General features: G+C 38.1%; 1 protein-coding gene across 1 annotated transcript in view; it reads left to right on the forward strand.

Moving 5' to 3' along the window:
• Positions 1 to 21,255, forward strand: part of ALMS1 (ALMS1 centrosome and basal body associated protein) — a 172,428-nt gene that overhangs the window by 50,388 nt on the left and 100,785 nt on the right. The window contains 2 exon segments of the mRNA XM_039852563.1: positions 13,870 to 15,678; positions 16,116 to 20,930. Coding sequence (XP_039708497.1) covers positions 13,870 to 15,678; positions 16,116 to 20,930 — 6,624 coding nt within the window.

Genomic DNA, 21,255 nt, shown 5'->3' on the forward strand with positions numbered 1-21,255 from the left:
TTGAAGAGTTTGTAAAAGATGGGTATTATTTTTACTAATTTCATCTGTTTACCTTCTATAGGTCTTTTGAGAGTTTATATTTTTCATGAATCATTTATCATAATTTCTTTCATGGTATTTGTCCATTCCAGCTAGGTTATCTGGTTTGTTGATAATACCATATAACCCTTTTTATTTTGTGAGGCTGATAATAAATGCCCCTTCTTTCTTTTCTGGTTTTAGTAATTGGAAGACTACATCCCCCATCCACCCACCCCGTGAGTCTAGCTAAATTTTGTCAATTTTTTTGTTGGTCTTTTCAAAGAAATAAACTTTGGTTTCTTAACTTTTTCTAATTTTCCCCCTCTACCTTTTGAATCTTGATTTTATTTATTTCAATTTTAGTCTTTATTATTTCCTTGCTTTCACTTGCTTCAGTTTTAGTTTGTGCTTTTTACTATTTCTTAAGATGAAAGTTTAGGTTATTGATTTGAAATCTTTTTAATATGGGTGTTTACACTGATAAATTTTTAAGCACTGTTTTAGCTGTATGCCATAAATTTTAGTTCATTGTGTTTTGTTTTAATTCACCTGAAATATTGCCAAATTTCCATTGTAATTTTTCTCTGTTGTTGAGACCTTGGTTATCTGGGAGTGTATTGCTTAATTTCCACAAATTCATGAGTTTCCTTTGGTTATTAAGAGAGTTTATTTGATTCCTTTTTTCTTTTTCTTTTTTGTAGAACGCGTATTTTGTATGATTTCAGTTTATAAATTTTATTGAGGCTTGTTTTATGTCCTAGCATATAGTTTATTCTGTAGAATGTCCAGTTTGTGCTTGAGAAGAATGTGCATTCTGCTGTTGTTAGGTGGTGTGTTCTACACATTCCTGTTAGTTCTAGTGGATTTGTAGTGTTCCAGTCTTCAATATCCTTGTTGATCTTCTGCCTAGTTTCTCCATTTCTGAAAGTAGGGTAGTGAAATCTCCAATTATCATTGTTTAATTGTCTGTTTCTCCCTTCTTTTCTGTCATTTGCTTCATATATTTTGAGATTTGATATTAAACACATTTATGTTTATATATTATAATATGTTATATTCCTGATGAGTAGACTTTTTTGAGGATATAAATTGTCCTTTAATTTTAGTAACTTTTTTTGTTTTAAAGTTTTGTCTTATATCAGTACGGATACTCACTCTCGCTCTTATGATTGCTGTTTGTAAGGCATATCTTTTTCATCTCTTCACTTTCAACCTTTATGTATATTTGAATCTAAAGTACATCTCTTATAAACAGCTTATAGTTTGGATCTTTTTTTAAAATGCAGACTAATAATCTTTGCCTTTTGATGTTTAATCCATTCACATTTAAAGTCATTGATAAGATCAAATTTTCCTTTTCTGGGTTTACTTTTGTTTTCCATGTCTAATATCTTTTTAGTTCTTTTTCTGCTTTACTGCTTTTATATTGCATTAAGTTAATATTTTCTAGTGTAACATTTTAAGTTCTTTAATGATTTTCTAGTTATTTTTAAAATTTATATTCTTAGTGGTTACCCTGGGGCTTAGAAAATTTATCTTATCAGAATATACTCCTGATTTATACTAACTTTATTCTACTGTGATAGAAATGTTACACCTGTATAGCTCTGTTCTTTCTTCCCTTTTTAGCAATTATTGTATGTATTACACCTGTATGTTACAAACCCAAGGGTACATTGTTATATTGCTATAATTATATAATTTTATGTATTTTAAAGAAGCCTAGAGAAGTAGGGAAAGCAAGTGTTTATTTTTTTGAAAGTTTTTTAAAAATAATATTTTTCAGTTACAGTTGACATACAATATTATATTACTTTCAAATGTACAACATAGTGATCAAACATTTATATAACTTAAAAGTCTGGTGCCTATCTGACACCATACATAGTTATTACAATATTATTGACTATATTCCCTGTGCTGTACTTTACATCCCTGTGGCTATTTTTCTAACTGGCAGTTTGCACATTTTAATCCCTTCCCCCATTTCACTTATTTCCCCTAGTCTCTCTTCCATCTGGTAGCCATCAAAATGTTCTCTGTATCTATGAGTTTGTTTCTGTTTTGTATGTTTATTTTTTAAGATTCCACATGTAAGTGAAAACATGTGGTATTGTCTTTGACTTATTTTACTTAGCATAATACCCTCTCTGTCCACCCATGTTGTTGCAAATGGCAAGAGTTCATTCTTTTTTTATGGCTGAGTAATATTTCATTGTCTATACATACTACATCTTTATCCATTTGTCTATCAATGGACACTTAGGTTGCTTCCATATCTTGGCCATTGTAAATAATCCTAAAATGAACATAGGGATCCATATGTCTTTTTGAATTAGTTTTTTGTGTTCCTTCAGATAAATAGCCAGAAGTAGAATTCGTAGGTCTTTCTTCAACTCTTATTATAGCCTTTGTTTTAAGGTCTATTTTGCCTGATGTAAGTATTGCTACCTCAGCCTTTTTTTTTTTCTATTTCCATTTGTATGAAACATCTTTTTTCCATCTTTTTACTTTCAGACACTCTGTGTATGTCTTTTGATCTGAAGTGGGTCTCTTGTGAGCAGCATATGTAATGAGTGTTGTTTTCTTACTGATTCAGCCACCCTCTCTTTTTATTGGAGCATTTAATCCATTTAGATTTAAAGTAATTGTTGAAAGATATGTAGTTATTGTCATTTTATTATGTATGTGTGTATATGTGTGTATTTTTTTTCTTAAAGAAGTCCCTTTAACATTTCTTGTAATACTGGTTTGGTCATTATTTCTTCAAACAGATTTTCTATTCCTTGCTTTCTCTTCTTCCTCTGGTACCCTTATGATGTTAATATTGGCACACTTGGTGTTGTCCCAGAGACCTCTTAAACTATCCTCATGTTTTTGGATTTTTTTTTCTTTTTGCTGTTCTGATTGGATGTTTTCTGCTGCCTTATCTTCCAAATCACTGATTCAATTCTCTCTTTTATCTACTCTGTTGATTCCCTCTAATGTAGTCTCCATTTCAGTTATTGTATTTATTTCTGACTGGTTCCTTTTTATGTTTCGTATATCCATTTTTATGTTTTCTGTCTCTGTTAAAGTTCTCATCTACTCTTTCCCTAAGTTCATTGAGCCTCCTTATAACCAGTGTTTTGAACTCTGCATCTGGTAGATTGCTTGCTCCATTTTGTTTAGTTCTTTTTCTTGAATTTTGTTCTGATCTTTTGTTTAGGACATGTCTCTTTGTCTACTCATTTTTGTTGCCTCCCTGTGTTTATTTCTATGTATTCGGTAGATCTGCTGTGTCTCCTGGTTTTAGTAGAGTGGCCTTATGTAGTAGGTGTCCTGTGGGGCCCAGGGGCCCAGTCTCCCTAGTCACCTGAGTCAGTACCTCCAGGTTGTCCCTTATGTGACTTGTGTGTGCCCTCCTGTTGTAGTTGAGCCTTGATTGCTGTTGGCATGTCAATGGGAGGGATGGATCTCAGGATGATTGGCTGTGAGGACTGGCTGTGACTACATTGGAGGAACTGTTGTGCAGGGGCTCACCCTATGGCATAGGATTCACTTTAGCAGGGCTCTGGTGCCTGCCCAGTCTGCCCTCTAAGTGAGTCATTTCTGGAGGTGGTTGGATTGTGTTCTAGTGTAGGCTGAAGCTGTGCACCAGGTGTGTTGGTTCTGGGATCTCTTGGGAGAGGCTCTGGTGCAGGCTAAGGTCAGCCCCTGCCTGTCCCCAGCCCAGGGTCACATGTTATGAGCTATAGAGTGATTTACTGATGGTTGCTGCTTGTGCTGGGCTTAGAGGTGCCTGAGAGAAGTTAAGCTGTGAACCGAGACTGGCTGCCACTAGTGCTGGACTTGAGGCTGCATTAGCAAGAGATATGGGGCATGCCAAGGCCAGATGCTGCATGTGTGGGGTTTGTGAACCTTTGAGAGATTTTAGGAAACTGCATCCTGAGCCAAGACAGGCTGTTTGTATGTAAAAGCCACTGGAAGCAGCTTGGGTGGGCCTGAAAGTTTGGTGGAGCTTGGTCTTAGAGAATCAACAGGGTGGCATGAATGGTGTTGGCCAGATTGATGGAAACTCAGACTTAGTGCCTTCTTGCATCTGCAGGATGGTTAGGGGGAGGGCCCAGCAGAGGAACAGTATGTCCACCTGCACTTCTGTCTAGGAGAAAACTTCTCCTCCAGTTCTTGCCTTGAAGCCACACAATTTAGTTCCTCCCTTAATGTCCCTGGCGCTTTTCGAGCTGCTACCTCAGCACTAGAGCTCAGAGTGAGTGAGTCCCATCAGCAAGTAAATTTGTGCACAGGTTCTTTAAGAAGAATACCTGGGACTTCAGCAGCCCTCTGCTTAGTTGTCTCTTTGCTTGGTCTTTCTTTCAGACATCTAGCTTGTGTACATCTTATTGGTATCATGTAGCTGCCAGCCTCCTCTTTATTGCTCACCACCAAGATTGCCATTGTTTTTGCCAATGTCCTTAGACTTGAACTTCCCCAGGCTCTTCTCTAAATAAAGTAAGTCTTAAGGAGATGTGTGGAGCTCCCTGTTCTTACAACTTGACTCTCCTCTTGTGTAGAAGCTTTGTGACACTGCTCTGGAGCCGGGGGCTAGGACAATGGCTCACTTCCCTTAGAGTAACATACCCCCTCTGTGAGAAAGGTGCTGGGTGGGGATCGTATGTATTCCCTGGTCTTCTTGGATGGCCTAGTCGGAAGTGGAACCTTCACCCTGTGAGTGAGCTGAGATGGGGTTGATTGTAGCTCAGTGTTCTTAGTCTGCCATGTGTGGTGTAACTCTTCTCTTGAAGTGGAGACTGGGTAGAGGTAGGGCTCTTGTGCTCTTCTTTTACAGCCCCTCTCCCAAGAAATGCTTTCTGTTCTGCCTCTTTACCATATGCATTATTTCTATTGATGTACTCAATAGTACCATTTTAGTTATTTTGGTTGCATTTCATTTCTCCCTATAAGACCCTGTGCTCCTGAGTGGTGATACTGTGGTATAAGGCTTGACATTAAGATTCAGTATTATGTGCTGTCTTGACATCTGAAATCAGGAGAGTCTTAAAAAGCCTAACCACAAGTTTTCATGCTCTCTCCAGATAGGCCCTTCACTTAGTGGTAAAGGTTCCCTGTCTGGCTTGTCTCTCTATTAACTAGATCAGCTGCACTCCACCTGGTCCTTAACCCCATTAGGTTTCACTCCCTTGGCAGCCTGTGAACTTATTCAAACAAGCCAATTACATCTACCTCTGGGAACCAAGGATCACCCTATCTTCTTGCTACTGTAAAATCATTCTCCCACATTCCAACTTAATCATTCTGTTCACAGTTGCAGCCTTATATAGTCTTGCATAGCCCAATGTCCTCCTCACATAGGTTGTGGGTATTATGGCTAATAAACTGCTCTCAATCTTATCTGTCCCATGTCAGGTATCATGTGTTTGGCCATTACTATAACCATCATGCAGGAATCTCTCCTTTACCAATGGGGTGAAGAGGAGGTGAATAAAAAGGATTGTCTGTGTCTCTGTTCTGTAAATATTGTATAGAAATGGGCTCTTGATATCAATTGCCCTGATTCCTTATTTTTTTTTATTGGCAAATCCCCTGGATACGGTGTTACGATGGCCAGAAAACGACTGCCAAGTTGGGTTCAAATTGGGTCTAAAGTGTGAATCAACATACTTTACAAGTGATGTAAAATAACAACACTTAATAGAATTTGAGTAGGTCAGAGTACAAGGAGAGTGAAAATAGAATGACATACTTGAGTCTGGATTGTTGAGAATTGGTGATACCATTAGCAAGTAGGGAAGTGAATTTAGTTTTGGACATATTGACTTTGATTCTTAGGAAATTATTTAGTTTCGAATGTCTTCAAAACCAGTTGAAAAAATGGGAAATGTAAATTTGGAAGACCAACAATCCATGATTAAATTATGCTATAAGAATATTTAAGCTTTTCGAAGGAACATAAGTATAGAGAAAATCAAAATGCTGAAGACAGAATGTCATAGAACACAGTAGGAGAAAGGGAGCCAATAGAGAATACAGAAAAGAAACAGATATTTTGTTTAAATTATTATTCAGATTTAGTTCTTACCCATTCAGTTTTCATTCCCATTTCTTCATCATGTCATACTAGATTTTATTGCATACATGTATAGATTGCCATGTCTTCTTGGTGGATTGATCTTTTTATCATGTAATAATGGTCTTTGTCTTGAATTTGTAGGTGAATGTCTCACCAAATTTGGGAAGTTTTCAGTGATTTATTTAGCCCCCCACTGTTCTTTCTTACTTTAGCACTCCATTGATAGGACTGTTATATTTTTAGTTATAGTCCAAGAGGCCCTGTTTTTTTCTTTTTCTTATTTTTACAGTTCAACAGTAAGTCATATATATGTTCACCTCCCATAGTTAGATTTCTTTCTGTCACCACATATTTGGCCCTTTTTTACCCCATCTACCTCCTCCCTTCCCCCCTACTCTCTGGTAACTACTAGTCTATTGTCCATGTGTCTGCCTTGTTCATTTGTTGCTTTTAGGTTTATATCCCACATATAAGTTATATCATGTGGTTTTCAACTTTTTCTCTCTGGCTTATTTCTCTTAGCATGATTATCGCAAGGTCCATCCATGTTGTTGCAAATGGCAGTATTTCTTCTCTTCTTATAACTGAGTAATATTCCATTGTATATATGTACCACATCTTCTTTAATCAATAATGTATTGCGAGACACTTCATTTGCTTCCATGTCCTGGTCACTGTGAATAATGAAGAGCCCGTTTTTTTTAATCCCTTTTTTCTGTTGTTCAGATTTATTGTATTGATTTTTCCTCAGTTCATCGTTTCTATCTTCTGTCATCTCTATTCTGTTTTTGAGCCTCTTCAGTGAGTTTTATTTCTTTTATGGTATTTTTCATTACTTGAATTTCCATTTGGTCCTTTTTTATACTTCTGTTTCTTTGCTGAGATTTTATCTTAATTTTGTTTGTTTCAGAATTCTTAATTGCTTTATTATGGTGTTGGTATCATCTGAATCATCTGATTATCTTTTTCATTCAAACTGACTTTCCTGGTACTTGGTATTGTGAATATTTTTAATTGTATTCTGTGCATTTTAGATGTTAGGAGACTTTGGATCCTATTTAATCTTCCATTTTTTCAGGCAGTTGCCATATTTATGTGTAGCAAATAGCCCTGGCTTATATTGTGTGGGCTGTGGTTTCAGAGACAGTTTAGTTTTAAGGAGCCTTCCATTCTGATCTGCTTTGGTCAGTGGTGCTACTGAGGTTCGTGCTTGATCTCTGCTGGTATTGCTTATGGAGATAGAATGTTTTTCTCCAGGCCTAGTGCTCTTGGGTGGGAATTGGGAGATACTGGCCCATAGGGTGGAGGATGCTTCTCTGGGCCTGTCTTGAGGCACCTAGTGCCTATGGGTCTCCCACTTGATCCTTGCTAGTGCCATCTATGGGGAGTGGAAAGTGTTTTTCTAGGCTTCCTGGTGCATCTGGGTGGAGTGTGTATGATGCTGGGCTCTTAGGAGACTGTTTTCCTGAGCCTGCTCTCTGGGCCTCTTAGTGCTTGTGGTCTTCTCATTCAATTTCTGCCAGTGCTTTTGGGGAAGAAAATACCTACCTTAGCTGGTTCTGTCACTGGGTTGGTAATCAAGAGACTGGGAGTCAGTTGCTGGCTAGAGGGCTGGGAGATGCTAGGCCTTCTCTTTCACTCTTTCCTTCCCATTTTTATGGTGGTTCCAGGTTACAAGCCTCTCCCAGTTCTATTTGGGATATATGAGAGTTAAAAAGAAAACCCTGGGAACATGCTACTTTGTTATTCCTCAAGATCTGTGGTTCCTAGCCAGCCAGCTTTCCTCTTTCCAACCTTTCAGAGTCTTTTTATGGTTCTCCGTTGAATTATTTCCAGGAGGAGCAGGGAAAAGTGAGTTCGTGCTCTTTTGTCTGAGGACCAGAAGACAACTTGATTTTTGAACATATGAAAACTTGGAGACATTATTGTCTTTGGGCTATTGGTAGAAATAATCAAGGTGGTAAGAAGTGACGTGAAGATCTTTCTCAGGCAATATTAAATAAGCTAAGCAATTTCAAACCACAAAAGTTGGGGATATCTATGCCATGAAATTTTCCTAACTTTTCTAAACTTCTGCCATCATGGACAAATAATAATAGCTATCTTTTGCTTCTTGCTTATTTGCTAAGCATTTTCATAGATTATATTATTTTGTATTTGTATTTGACTTATAATGATTAATATTGCTATTATCATATTTGATAACTGAGCAAAATGAAGCTTAGATAGGTTAAATAACTTGTCCCATAGCTGGTAAATTGGTGGAGTACCACTTGTCAACCCAGGCAACCTACCTCCAGAGCCTTCATTCTTAATTACTATATTATGCCACCTTTTATCTTTTCCTAAACCCAACTGTTTTATTCTTCTTGAGCATTGATTATATTGTCCTTTTGTCTCCTCTGTTAAAACTAAACTCTCTTGGCTGGTTACCAAGACCTTCTAAATTCTATTTATTTAACTTTAATTTTCTTGTATAATTTGGTCCTTCCAAGGCAAGCCATTTTGTTATTTTTGTTTACTTCTCTACCCCTAGAATCATGTTCAGTACTTTTCCTGATATTTTACTTTAACTTTTTACTGAGTGCTATTTCCTCTCTTCAGAACATCTCTATAGTCTGCTTAGAATTTAAGGCCAAATTCAAGTTCTACTTTTTTGTAAAAAGATTTTTGATCACTTCATTCCATATCGTTCTCACCCATTTTTGAATTTTCAGTGCTTCTGTAACGTCACCATAAAATAGTATACCAACAATTTATTCATATTCTTTCTTAGGGCACCACGGTTTATTTTTGTCCAATGCTTAACACAAAACTTTGTACATAAAAGCATGGAAAAGTCTTGAAGATTGTTCCTAACCTAAGAGTGTCAGTCAGTGATATATTACTGGCTGTCCTCAGCTTGTTTACAGCATAGGTAGAAACACAGTAGGAAACAATGCTTTGATCTTAACTTCTGAGGTAATATTTACTCCCAGTGCTTTAATTACTGACTGGGTTGGTAATCAAGAGACTGGTAACCATGGCTGATGACTTCCAAATGAAGGACTCTATCCAGATATATCTCATACTCCAAATGTTATTATCTACTTATGGGAAATCTTCATTTGGATGTCTCATGGCACCTTAACCTCAGAACTTTGAGGAACTGATCAGTTTTTCAAACCCACTCTTCCGTATTTCCTCAGTTGAATGGGGAAGCCAGAAACTTGTATATCTTTCTTTGCTCTCATCCTAGTCTAATAACCTGATCCTGTTGATTCTGATTCTCAGAGTTTTTCTCTTATTTGTATTACTGCTTTAGTAACAGGAAACTGCTCATCTTTTCTGCCCTCCTATCCATCCTCTGTATTAAGTCAGAATAGTCTTATTTTTAAGTCAGACTTGATAATATCACTTGTAGTTTAAACCCTTGCTTTCTTTCCACTGTTACCTTCAGGATAAATTTCATACCCCTGATATGTCATAGAAGGTCCCTGCTTACGTCTTAAGTCTCACACTTGCCTCTTTGATCACCTTGAACTACTGCCATTTCTTTATTATGCTAGGCTCTCTTGTCTCCTTGATCTTATAGGTGCTCTGTTCTCTGGTTGGAACACTTCCTTCCTGCACTTCTTGTGCCCAATTTCTACTCTCCATCCTTTCATTTTCAGCTTAAGTGTCTTCTAGGAAATATATCCTAGTTTCTACTCACCATGACTTCTTAAAGAATCAGGTACTCCTTTTTGTGTTTTCATAGTATCTTATAAACATCCCCACTAATTACTGCACTCAACACATAATCGCCTGTTTACTTGTTTCAATCTCACAAGATTTTAAAGCTCTCTGAGGGTAGAGTTGGAGCTTTGTTAATATTTTATTTGCATCTGGCCGTGAAAGGTGCTATCAATAAATATCTGTTGAATGACTCAATGAATTATTGAATAATAAAGGAATTAAATGTCAGGGTGAAATAAGGAGGTAGGCTTCTTTTGGAGATCAGTTCTTAAGAAAAGCAGATCAAGTGAAAATAAAAATTGTATCTCGTTGAATTATTTTGAGTTGTTATTATGAAGGCCTGCGGGTTTGTTTGTTGCACTATTTTAAAGCTTTTATTGCTGTCATTAATATGTGATCATCCCTGTTACTTGCATATACATGCCTTTATGTTATTTGGTGGTTATTTGGTGGTTATTGGGGTTTGTGATCCCTGCCTAATGAACTTAATTGTATTAGTATTCTTGCCATAATTTACAATTAACGCCTAGTCTTTGGTTTAGCCTAAAGACTGTAGATTATTTCCCTCCCTCTCTCTCTCTCCTCTGTCTCCTCTTTCTCCTCACTCTCCCCTTTCTCCCCTCTCTCCCCTCTCTCCCTTCTCTCCTCTCTGTGTTTGTGTATTTTGTTCTCTCTCTCTTGGAGACGTGATCTAGTTGTGGCTCCAGAGTAAGTGAGACTTTTGGTTTGGGGCAGGACTTTGGGAGGGTTCTCTTAAAGATGAGGGACTTGGAAGCAACACCCAAAATTTCATCCTCCTTTTCTCTTTTCTGTGAGTAAGGGTGTACTTACTATTTTCCGGATGCTTTACATCTCATTTAATGTTTTCTACAACCCTCTAAGTGGTATGATGCGGGAAGTAACTTTCTCAGAGTTATTCTGTTAGGAAATAGTGTATTTTGAATTTGAACCTCTGTCCCAGTGCAGAGTTCATGAACTTTCCACAACACCAGCAGTTCTTTAGCTTCTTTGAAACTACTGACTTCTTAGGAGTACGAAGAGTCTACAGCCCACTTACCTTACTGATTCTCACTTTCACATAGAAAAAGAATTTAGTGATAGTAACAAAATATTAGGTTGTAGTTCGAGCTTGTATATATGAATTTTATGCTACGAAATAATCCCCTATAAACTTTTAAAACTCAGCAGTTTTATTACATTTAACTTGATATTGTGTTGGAAGTTATTTAAATGGCATACATTTGTCAACAAGACAACATTTATGAAGTATCATTGTATAGGCACTTTGGAGGGGTTCTGTTTACATAGGCTTTGTCAGTAAATGTGCCAGTAATTCCTATTTTAGCCATAATATATACATGATTTATAGTCTAGTGTTGAGAGAATTTAAATTTCAGTAACAGTTTACTCAAGGATTAACCAAGTCTCCCACAACAAAATTCTGACAAATCTAGTTATTAATAATTAATAATTAGGAAATTGTAAAAATGATAAAGGTACAGCAATTCATAATTAGGAAGCAAGAATAACAATAATGAAAACAAAGACTAACTTAAAATATTACCAATGTCTTTTTTAAAACTGCAGGAATTTCAATCCACTTTCTTTATACACAGAATAGGTACTTTTTTAGGATTGCCAGACCTCTAGTAGTGACTGAATTAAAGTTCTTGAAATCCAGAAATATGCCGGTTTCTCTTTGTATGCTAGTATTAATATCTTTAATAACTCAATTTGGAATGATTACTAGTAAGAATCTCTTAGTCATATGTAATATTAGACTGGAATTGTACCTCCTTTTGTCTGTGAGAAATAAAGAACTTGCTTGTTCTTATTGAATCAGGTCATAGAGGACTTCAGATTATACTTGGAAATACAACCATGCTGTTTTTGTCTGCTAAGGAAGCTTTCCGTGTTAATAAGCATTTGGCTCCTGTGGGTAGAGTTCTTCAGCAGATCCTAACCAGGTTATTAGTCTCTTCTCTTAAAAGGCACAAGTATGCAATTTTAGTATATTATAGTCTCTTTCATTTCTGATTTTAATGAGTCCTGTCTCCATTTTTCTTGGTGAGTCTAACCAGAGGTTTGTTAATTTTGTTTATCTTTTAAAAGAAGCAGCTCTTCGTTTCATTGACTTTTCCTATTGTCTTTTTATTCTCTATGTTAGCAAGTTATTTCTGTTCTGATATTTATTTCCTTCCTTTTGCTAACTTTGGGCTTTGTTCTTTTTCTAGTTCTTTGAGGTGTAAAGTTAGGCTTTTTGAGATTTTTGTTCCTTGATGTAGGCATTTGTTCCTATAAACTTCCCTCTTAGAACTGCTTTTGTAGCATCCCACAGTTTTGGTGTGTTGTATTTCCATTTTCATTTGTCTCAAGGAATTTTTTTATTTCTCTCTTAATTTCTTCTTTGACCCATTGGTTGTTCAGGTTTTTAATATGTTTTGATTTATTAATTTTTAGAGCTTTTTTCCCCTCACAAAAATTTTCATGACCTCCTATCCTTCTAAAGTTATTATGCAGCACACATTCTTTTCTTCTCTTTTAGTTTTCTTGAAGAGCTAATACTTGATATTTCTACCTTTTTACCTTACAATTCACTCCTCATCTAGTTTCATTCTATATTCAGCTACTTTTTTGAAACTCACTAGTGAGTTTAGAATGTCACTCAGTTGAAGTGAAAAGAGTTCACATTTTGAGTTTGAAGGCTGAAGTACCTATTTTTATCATTTACTCACTGTACAACTCTAAAAAATATATCTTTATTACTCAAAATGTGGCCTGAAGACCAATAGTATTGAGTATCACCAAGGAGCTTGCTAGAAATGTAGAATTTAAGATTCCACCCCAGACCTGTTGAATCAGAATCTAACAAGATCTTCATTTAGAGCAGCACTGTTATGTCATTACCTATGAGACTTAATTTCCCTATTTGTAAAGTATAGATAATACTTGATGTATATATCAATCATCTTACTACCATCTGACATACCATATGTTTTACCAATTTACTTATTGCCTGCTTTCTATTAGGATGTAAGCTTTGCGAGACAGAATTAGAATATAAACTTTGTTTATTGCTTCCATTTCCTGTGTCTAGAACAGTGACTGGGCCATAGTAAACATTCATCTTTTTTTTGTTTTGTTTTGAATGAACATTACTTGTCAAATCTTGCCATTCATATTGCAGTCATTTACTTTCCACTGTCGTTTAGAACTACTTTTATTTAGAATTACTGTATTAGACAGTATAGAACATTTCCATTGTTGCAGAAAGCTCTGTTAGACAATGCTGCTTACACTTTTGTATGCCCTTTCTACCCATCTTAAACCTATATTTCTACAGTATAGTTCTGATCATATCTGTCAGTAATTCTCTATGCATATAGAATTAAGTTTAAACTTCTTAGTGTAACCTTTAGAGTATTTACAGTTTCTTATAGTTAAAAATGCATATCTTATTATGGTTGTACTTATTAGGAGAGTCATTTAAACCCATTGCATGCATAGCATCCACCTGAGCCATATTGCATTGCCCTTGTGGACCTTGGGGGAAGGAGAATCTATGAAAATAAGGTGGTGATTCTTTGCTATGCCGTGGAATAAAGTATTTTGTCTTGATTGAGGAGTCTTGTATCTTCTGCCAGCATACATGACACAATAATAGGCTAACTTATTAGTTTATAAGTAAAGTGAAATCCAATCCCAGAGTAGACAGCATTTTCCCACCACATTGAAAATTATTTAAAAATCCAAATTTTAAGATCTGTATAATATTTCATTAAATAGTTTATGTAAATATTTCATTAAAAACTTTTAATCTATTGCTCTATTGTTGTATAGTTAAATTATTTACTCATTAGATTACTGCTTTAAATGGCTTTGTAATAAATATCTTTGAGTGTAACTATTGGTGTTCTTTGATGCTTTTTCCTTAGGATTCCATTCTAGAAGTATAAAGTCCCAAGGAAGGAAAGCTTGCTTTATTTTTTTTTAGTGCATAAAGAAAATTTTTTAATTCAGAAAAATATATATTAACAATATCAACATCTCTTTTTCTTTAGAAGATAATTCTAAAGGAGGCACAACTGAAATTACTCAATCCGACTTGAAACCAGGCATCACTACCATTCCTGGAGATTCACACATCGGATCTCATTTACCCTTGTCCCCTGAAGACTTTCCTCAATTTGTCGTAAGGTCTTCTGTGGAGAATACTGTTGGTCAACACACTGATACTCTCAACCAACAAATATTGGCAGATGGTCGTGTAACTGAAGAGACACCAAATGTTTCAGCTGTTCCTGAACTAGCAGACCGGAAGACTGGGATATCAGCAGTACTCTCTAGTTCCTACTCACGAAGAGAGAAACCCAGCGTTTTCTACCCACAGGCCTTGAGAAACAGTAATCTAACTGAAGAGGCTCTAAGAGTTTTAGCTGTTTCTGGAGCTGCTGACCAGAAGGCTGGCATATATACAATTCCTCCAAGTTCCTACTTACTTGGAGAGAAGCATAATATTTTCTACCAACAGGCATTGCCAGATAGTCACACAGAAGGGGCTCTGAAAGTTTCAGCTGTTCTTGCACCTGTTGACCAGAAGACTGAGAAAACAACAGTACCTTCTACTTCTTACTCAAATAGAGAGAAGCCCTTTGTTTTCTCCCAGCAACAGCTACCAGGCAGTCATCTAACTGAACAGACTCTGAAAGTTTCAGGTTTTGCTGAACCAGCTGATCAAACTACTGGGATACCAACAGTACCCTCTACTTCTTATTTACATGGAGAGAAGCCCCATGTTTTCTATCAACAGACAGAAAGTCATCTCACTGAAGAGGCACTGAAAGTTTCAGCTTCTCCTGGACTTGCTGACCAGAAGAGTGGGATACCTACAGTAACCTCTACTTCTTACTCACATAGAGAGAAGCCCTTTATTTTCTCCCAACAAGAGCTGCCAGACAGTCAGCTAATTGAACAGTCTCAGCAAGTTTCAGCTGCTCCTGTACCCACTGAACAGAAGACTGGGATATCAACTGTACCCTCTACTTCTTACTCACCTGGAGAGAAACTCCATATTTTTTATCAGCAGGTGTTAACAGAAAGTCATCTAACTGAACAGGCACTGAAAGTTCCAGCTGCTCTTGGTTCTGCTGAAGAGAAGATTGGGGTACCAATAGTACCCTCTACTCCTTACTCACATAGTGAGAAGCCCAGTGTTTTCTACCAACAAGAGTCACCAGACAGTCATCTAACTGAACAGCCTCAGCAAATCTCAGCTGTTTCTGGATTCATTGACCAGAAGACTGGGGTTCCAACAGTAACTTCTACTCCTTACTCACATAGAGAGAAACGCAGTGTTTTCTTTCACCAGGAGTTGCCACACAGTCATCTAAGTGAACGGGCATTGAAAGTTCCTGCTGCTCCTGGATCTGCTGAAGAGAAGACTAGGGTACCAACAGTACCCTCTACACCTTACTCACATAGAGAGAAGCCCAGTGTTTTCTACCAGCAAGAGTCACTAGACAGTCATCTAACTGAACAGCCTCAGCAAATTTCTGGTGTTTCTGGATTCGCTGACCAGAAGACTGACGGGATACCAACAGTAACTTCTTCTCCTTACTCACATAGAGAGAAGCCCAGTGTTTTTTACCAACAGGAGTTGCCGGACAGTCATCTAACTGAACAGCCTCAGCAAATTTCAGCTGTTTCTGGATTCGCTGACCAGAAGACTGGGATTCCAACAGTAACTTCTACTCCTTACTCACATAGAGAGAAACGCATTGTTTTCTACCAGCAGGAGTCACCAGACAGTCATCTAACTGAACAACCTCAGCAAATCTCAGCTGTTTCTGGATTCACTGACCAGAAGACGGTGGGATACCAACAGTAACTTCTTCTCCTTACTCACATAGAAGCCCGATGTTTTTTTTACCAATATGGGAGTTGCCGGACAGTCATCTAACTGAACAGCCTCAGCAAATCTCAGCTGTTTCTGGATTCACTGACCAGAAGATTGACAGGATACCAACAGTAATAGCTACTCCTTACTCACATAGAGAGAAGTCAGGTGTTTTCTACCAACAGGAGTTATGAACGATCATCCTTTGAACAGTCTCGGCAGAATTTCAGCTGTTTCTGGATTCACTGACCAGAAGACTGACAGGACCTACTCCCAACAGTAACTTCTTCTCCTTACTCACATAGAGAGAAGCCCAGTGTTTTTTACCAACAGGTTGCCGGACAGTCATCTAACTGAACAGCCTCAGCAAATTTCAGCTGTTTCTGAATTTACTGACCAAGAAGATTGACAGGATACCAACAGTAACTTCTTCTCCTTACTCACATAGAGAGAAGTCTAGTGTTTTCTACCAACAGGAGTCACCAGACAGTCATCTAACTGAACAGTCTCAGCAAATTTCAGCTGTTTCTGGATTCACTGACCAGAAGACTGACGGGATACCAACAGTAACTTCTTCTCCTTACTCACATAGAGAGAAGCCCAGTGTTTTTTACCAACAGGAGTTGCCGGACAGTCATCTAACTGAACAGCCTCAGCAAATTTCAGCTGTTTCTGGATTCGCTGACCAGAAGACTGACAGATTACCAACAGTAACTTCTTCTCCTTACTCACATAGAGAGAATCCCAGTGTTTTTTTTCACCAGGAGTTGCCATACAGTCATCTAACTGAACGGGCACTGAAAGTTCCATCTGCTCCTGGATCTGCTGAAGAGAAGACTGGCATACCAATAGTTCCCTCTACGCCTTACTCACATAGAGAGAAGCCCAGTGTTTCCTACCAGCAGGAGTCACCAGACAGTCATCTAACTGAACAGCCTCAGCAAATTTCAGCTGTTTCTGGATTTGTTGATCAAAAGACTGGGGTTCCAATAGTACTGTCTACTCCTTACTCACATAGAGAGAAACGCATTGTTTTCTACCAGCAGGAGTCACCAGACAATTATTTAACTGAACAGCCTCAGCAAATCTCAGCTGTTTCTGGATTCGCTGACCAGAAGACTGGGGTTCCAACAGAACTGTCTACTCTTTACTCACATAGAGAAAGCATTGTTTTCTACCAGCAGAAGTCACCAGACAGTCATCTAACTGAACAGCCTCAGCAAATCTCAGCTGTTTCTGGATTCGCTGACCAGAAGACTGGGGTTCCAACAGTTCCCTCTACTCCTTACTCACATAGAGAGAAGCCCATTGTTTTCTACCAACAAGAGTCACCAGACAGTCATCTAACTGAACAATCTCAGCAAGTTTTAACTATTCCTGGATTCACTGAACTGAACACTGGGATACTAACAGGGTCCTCTGGGTCCTACTCGTTTGAAGGAAAGCCCCGTATTTTCTACCGGCAGGCATTACCAGATAGTCATCTAACTGAAGAATCTCTGAAAGTTTCATCTGCTCCTATACCAGGTGACCAGAAGACTGATATACTAACAGTACCCTCTAGTTCCAGCTCACATAGAGAGAAGCCCAATATTTTCTACCAACAGGAGTTGTCAGGCAGTCATTTAACTGAACAGACTCAGGAAGTTTCAACTGTTTCTGGACCATCATCTGACCAGAAGACTGGGATAACAACAGTTACTTCTACTTCTTACTTTCATAGGGAGAAGCCCTTTATTATCTACCCACAGAGTTTATCAAACAGTCATCTACCTGAAGAGGCTCTGAAAGTTACAGTTTTTCCTGGACCAGCTGACCAGAAGACTGGGTTACCATCAGAACCTTCTAGTTCCTACTCTACTAAAGAGAAACCTATTAGTTTCTATCCACAGGTCTTACCAGACATTCATTTTACTGAAGAGGCCCTGAAAGTTTCCACCGTTTCTGAACCACCTGACCAGCATACTGGGGTACCAACACAGAGCTTGACAAAGGGTCATGTACCTGAAGAGGCTCTGAAAGTTTTAGTTGTTCCTAGACCAGCTGACCAGAAGACAGGGGTACCAATAGTACTCTCTACTTCCTATCCACATAGAGAGAAGCACATTATTATTTCACCACAGGCCTTGCCAGACAGTCATCTACTTGAAGAGGCTCTAAAAGTTTTAGCTGTTTCTGGACCTGCTGACCAGAAGACTGGGTTACCATCAGAACCTTTTAGTTCCTACTCAGATAGAGAGAAGCCCATTATTTTCTCCCCACAGAGCTTGACAAAGAGTCATATACCCGAAGAGGATCTGAAAGTTTTAGCTGTTCCTAGACCAGCTGACCAGAAGACTGAGACTGAGGTACCAATAGTACCCTCTACTTCTTACCCACATAGAGAGAAGCACATTATTATTTCACCACAGGCTTTGCCAGGCAGTCATCTACTTGAGGAAGCTCTAAAAGTTTCAGCTGTTTCTGGACCTGCTGACCAGAAGACTGGGTTACCATCAGAACTTTCTAGTTTCTACTCACCTAGAGAGAAGTCCAGTATTTTCTACCAACAAGAGTTGCTACATAGTTATCTAACTGAAGAGACTTTGAAAATTTCATCTGCTTCTGGAATAGGTGACCAGAAGACTGGGGTACCAACAGTACCTTCAAGTTCCTACTCACTCGGAGGGAAACCCATTATTTTCTACCAACAGGCCTTACCAGATAGACATCTCACTGAAGAGGCTCTGAATGTTTCAGCTTCTCCTGGACCAGCTGACCAGAAGATTGGGATACCTACAATAACCTCTCCTTCCTACTCTCTTAAAGAGAAGCCCCTTATTTTCTATCCACAGTCCTTGTCAGACAGGCAGCTAACTGAAGAGGTTCAGAAAGTTTCAGCTGTTCCTCTACCAAGTGACCAGAAAACCAGAATACCGTTAGTGACCTCTGCTTCCTACTCAAATAAAGAGAAACCCATTATCTTCTACCAGCAGGCCTTGCCAGATAGTCAGCCAACTGTAGAAGCTCTGAAAGTTTCAACTGTTCCTGAACCAGGTGACCAGAATACTAGAAAACCAGCAGTAACCTCTGCTGCTTACTCACAGAGAGAGAAGCCTGTTATTTCTTACCAACAGAAGAAGCCAGGTAGTCATCTAACTGAAGAGGCTCCGAAAGTTTCAGGTATTCCTGGAACAGCTGACCAGAAGACTGGGTTACCTGTAGTACCATCTAGTTTCTATTCTTATAGAGAGAAGCCCATCATTTCTTACCAGGAAGAATTGTCAGATCTTACTCAGACGGCTTTAAAAGTTTTAGGCATTACTGGACCAGGTAACCAGAAGACTAGGATACCAGTAGTAACTTCTACTTCTTATTCACATGGAGAGAAGCCTGTTATTTCTTACCAGCAAGACTTGCCAGATCCTAATGAAGATGCTTTAAATGCTTTAGTGGTTCCTGGACCAGTTGATCAGAAGACTGGTATACGAATTGTGCCGCCTTCTTCCTATTCACATAGAGAAGGTTCCATCTTTTCTTACCAGAAGGAATTGCCAGATATTACTGAAGAAACTTTGGAAGTTTCCACTGTCCCTGGACCAGCTGACCAGAAGACTGCAATACAAATAATCCCCTCTAGTTCCTACTCATATAAAGAGAAGGGCAGTATTTTTAACCAGCAGAAGCTGCCAGATACTACTGAAGAAGCTTTAAACGTTTTTGTTATTCCTAGACCAGCTGACCAGAAGACTGAGATACTAGCAGGACCTTCTAGTTCTTACTCACATAACGAGAAACCCAAGATTTCGACTGTGATTGGACCAGATGACCAGAAGACTCCATTACTGACAGTTTTTCATAATTCTTATTCTCAGAGAGTAAAGCCCAGTATTTTCTTTAAACAGCATTTGCCAGGTAGACATCATGGTGAAGATATTCTGAAGATTTCATCTGTCCCTGAACCAACTGACGTGAATTCTGGGATACCAGTACATCTTCCTAGTTCCTATTCTCACAGAGAGAAATCTAATATTTCCTACCCACAGGAATTGCCAGACAAACATCTAACTGAAGATGTACTGAAGATTTCAGCAATTCCTGGATCAGTTGACCAAACAACTGTGTTACCAACAGCAACTCCTAGTTTTATTTCACACAGAGAAAAACCAAATACATTCTCTCAGTGGGATTTGGCAGATAGGTATCTAACTGAAAACGCCCTGAAGTTCTCACGTGGTCCTGGGCAATCTGATCAGATTACTGGGTTATCAACAGTTTCCCCTGGTGCTTATTATTCACATAGTGAGAAGCACAAACTTGTTTCAGACCATGTCCAAAAACTAATAGATAATTTGGATTCTCCTAACTCTAGTATTATCTCAAACAATATGTCTTTAAATTCTCAGGCTGATGGTAGAATTGTAATAAATAAGCCAGAACCTTCAGGTTTTGATGATGTAGGCTCTGAGGAATTCCAATATACAGACAATGGTTCTAAAACTCTTAAAGAGATTCGGACACTTTTAATGGAGGCAGAAAATATAGCACTGAAACGATGTAATTTTCCTGCTCCCCTTGTCCCTTTCAGAGATGTTAGTGATATTTCATTTATTCAGTCTAAGAAGGTGGTTTGCTTCAGAGAACCCCTTAAAACTGATGAATCTAATGTCGATTTGCCTCAGAGACAGCCATTCACAGAGGAAAGCCCAAGCAACAAGTGTATACAGAAAAATATTAGCACACAGACGAATCTCAAATGCCAGAGAGGCATTGAAAATTGGGAGTTTATTAGTTCAGCTACAGTTAGAAATCCTCTACAAGAAGCAGAAAGCAAAGCTACAGAGGGATTAGATGAAACCCTTCGGCACTGTAAAGCAGTCAAATCTGTAATGAGATCTGAACCTGAAGGGTGTAGTGGAACCATTGGGAATAAAATTCTTATCCCTATGATGACTTTCATAAAAAGTGATTCAAGTAGTGATGCAAGTTCCTGTTCATGGGACAGTAATTCGTTAGAGTCAGTTTCTGATGTTCTTCTAAACTTATTTCCATATGCTTCACCAAGGACAAGCATGACAGATAGCAGAGAGGAAGAGGGTGTGTCAGAGAGTGATGATGGGTGTGGTAGTAGTGTAGATTCACTGGCTGCACATGTGAAAAACCTTCTGAAATGTGAATCCTCATTGAATCATGCTAAACAAATACTCAGAAATGCGGAGGAAGAGGAATGTCGGGTACGAGCACGAGGTAGGAATTGATAATTTGTTATTAAGTCAGATGAAGCTTATACACATAGTTTAATAAGTTAAGTGTTTGGAATTCTAAATTTATTTTCTTGTAGAATGTTAGGGTGATTACACTTTCCACTAGCAATCTAGTTTATGTCCATTTAACCAATGATGTAGCTAAATCACAGTATTAATAGTGCTAGTCTGAGTTTAGGTCCTTATGAAAAGTAGGTTCTTATGTCGGAGAGTAAGGAGATAGCTTGGGTTTCCAGACTCCTAAAGCTTTTATGTTTCCCCTTATCTGCCCATTATAATACACTTATTTTGGATACAGAAAAAAACAA

This window comes from Pteropus medius, unplaced genomic scaffold, assembly GCF_902729225.1.
Source record: "Pteropus medius unplaced genomic scaffold, Ma_sr-lr_union100, whole genome shotgun sequence".
Taxonomy (NCBI): Eukaryota; Metazoa; Chordata; class Mammalia; order Chiroptera; family Pteropodidae; genus Pteropus; species Pteropus medius.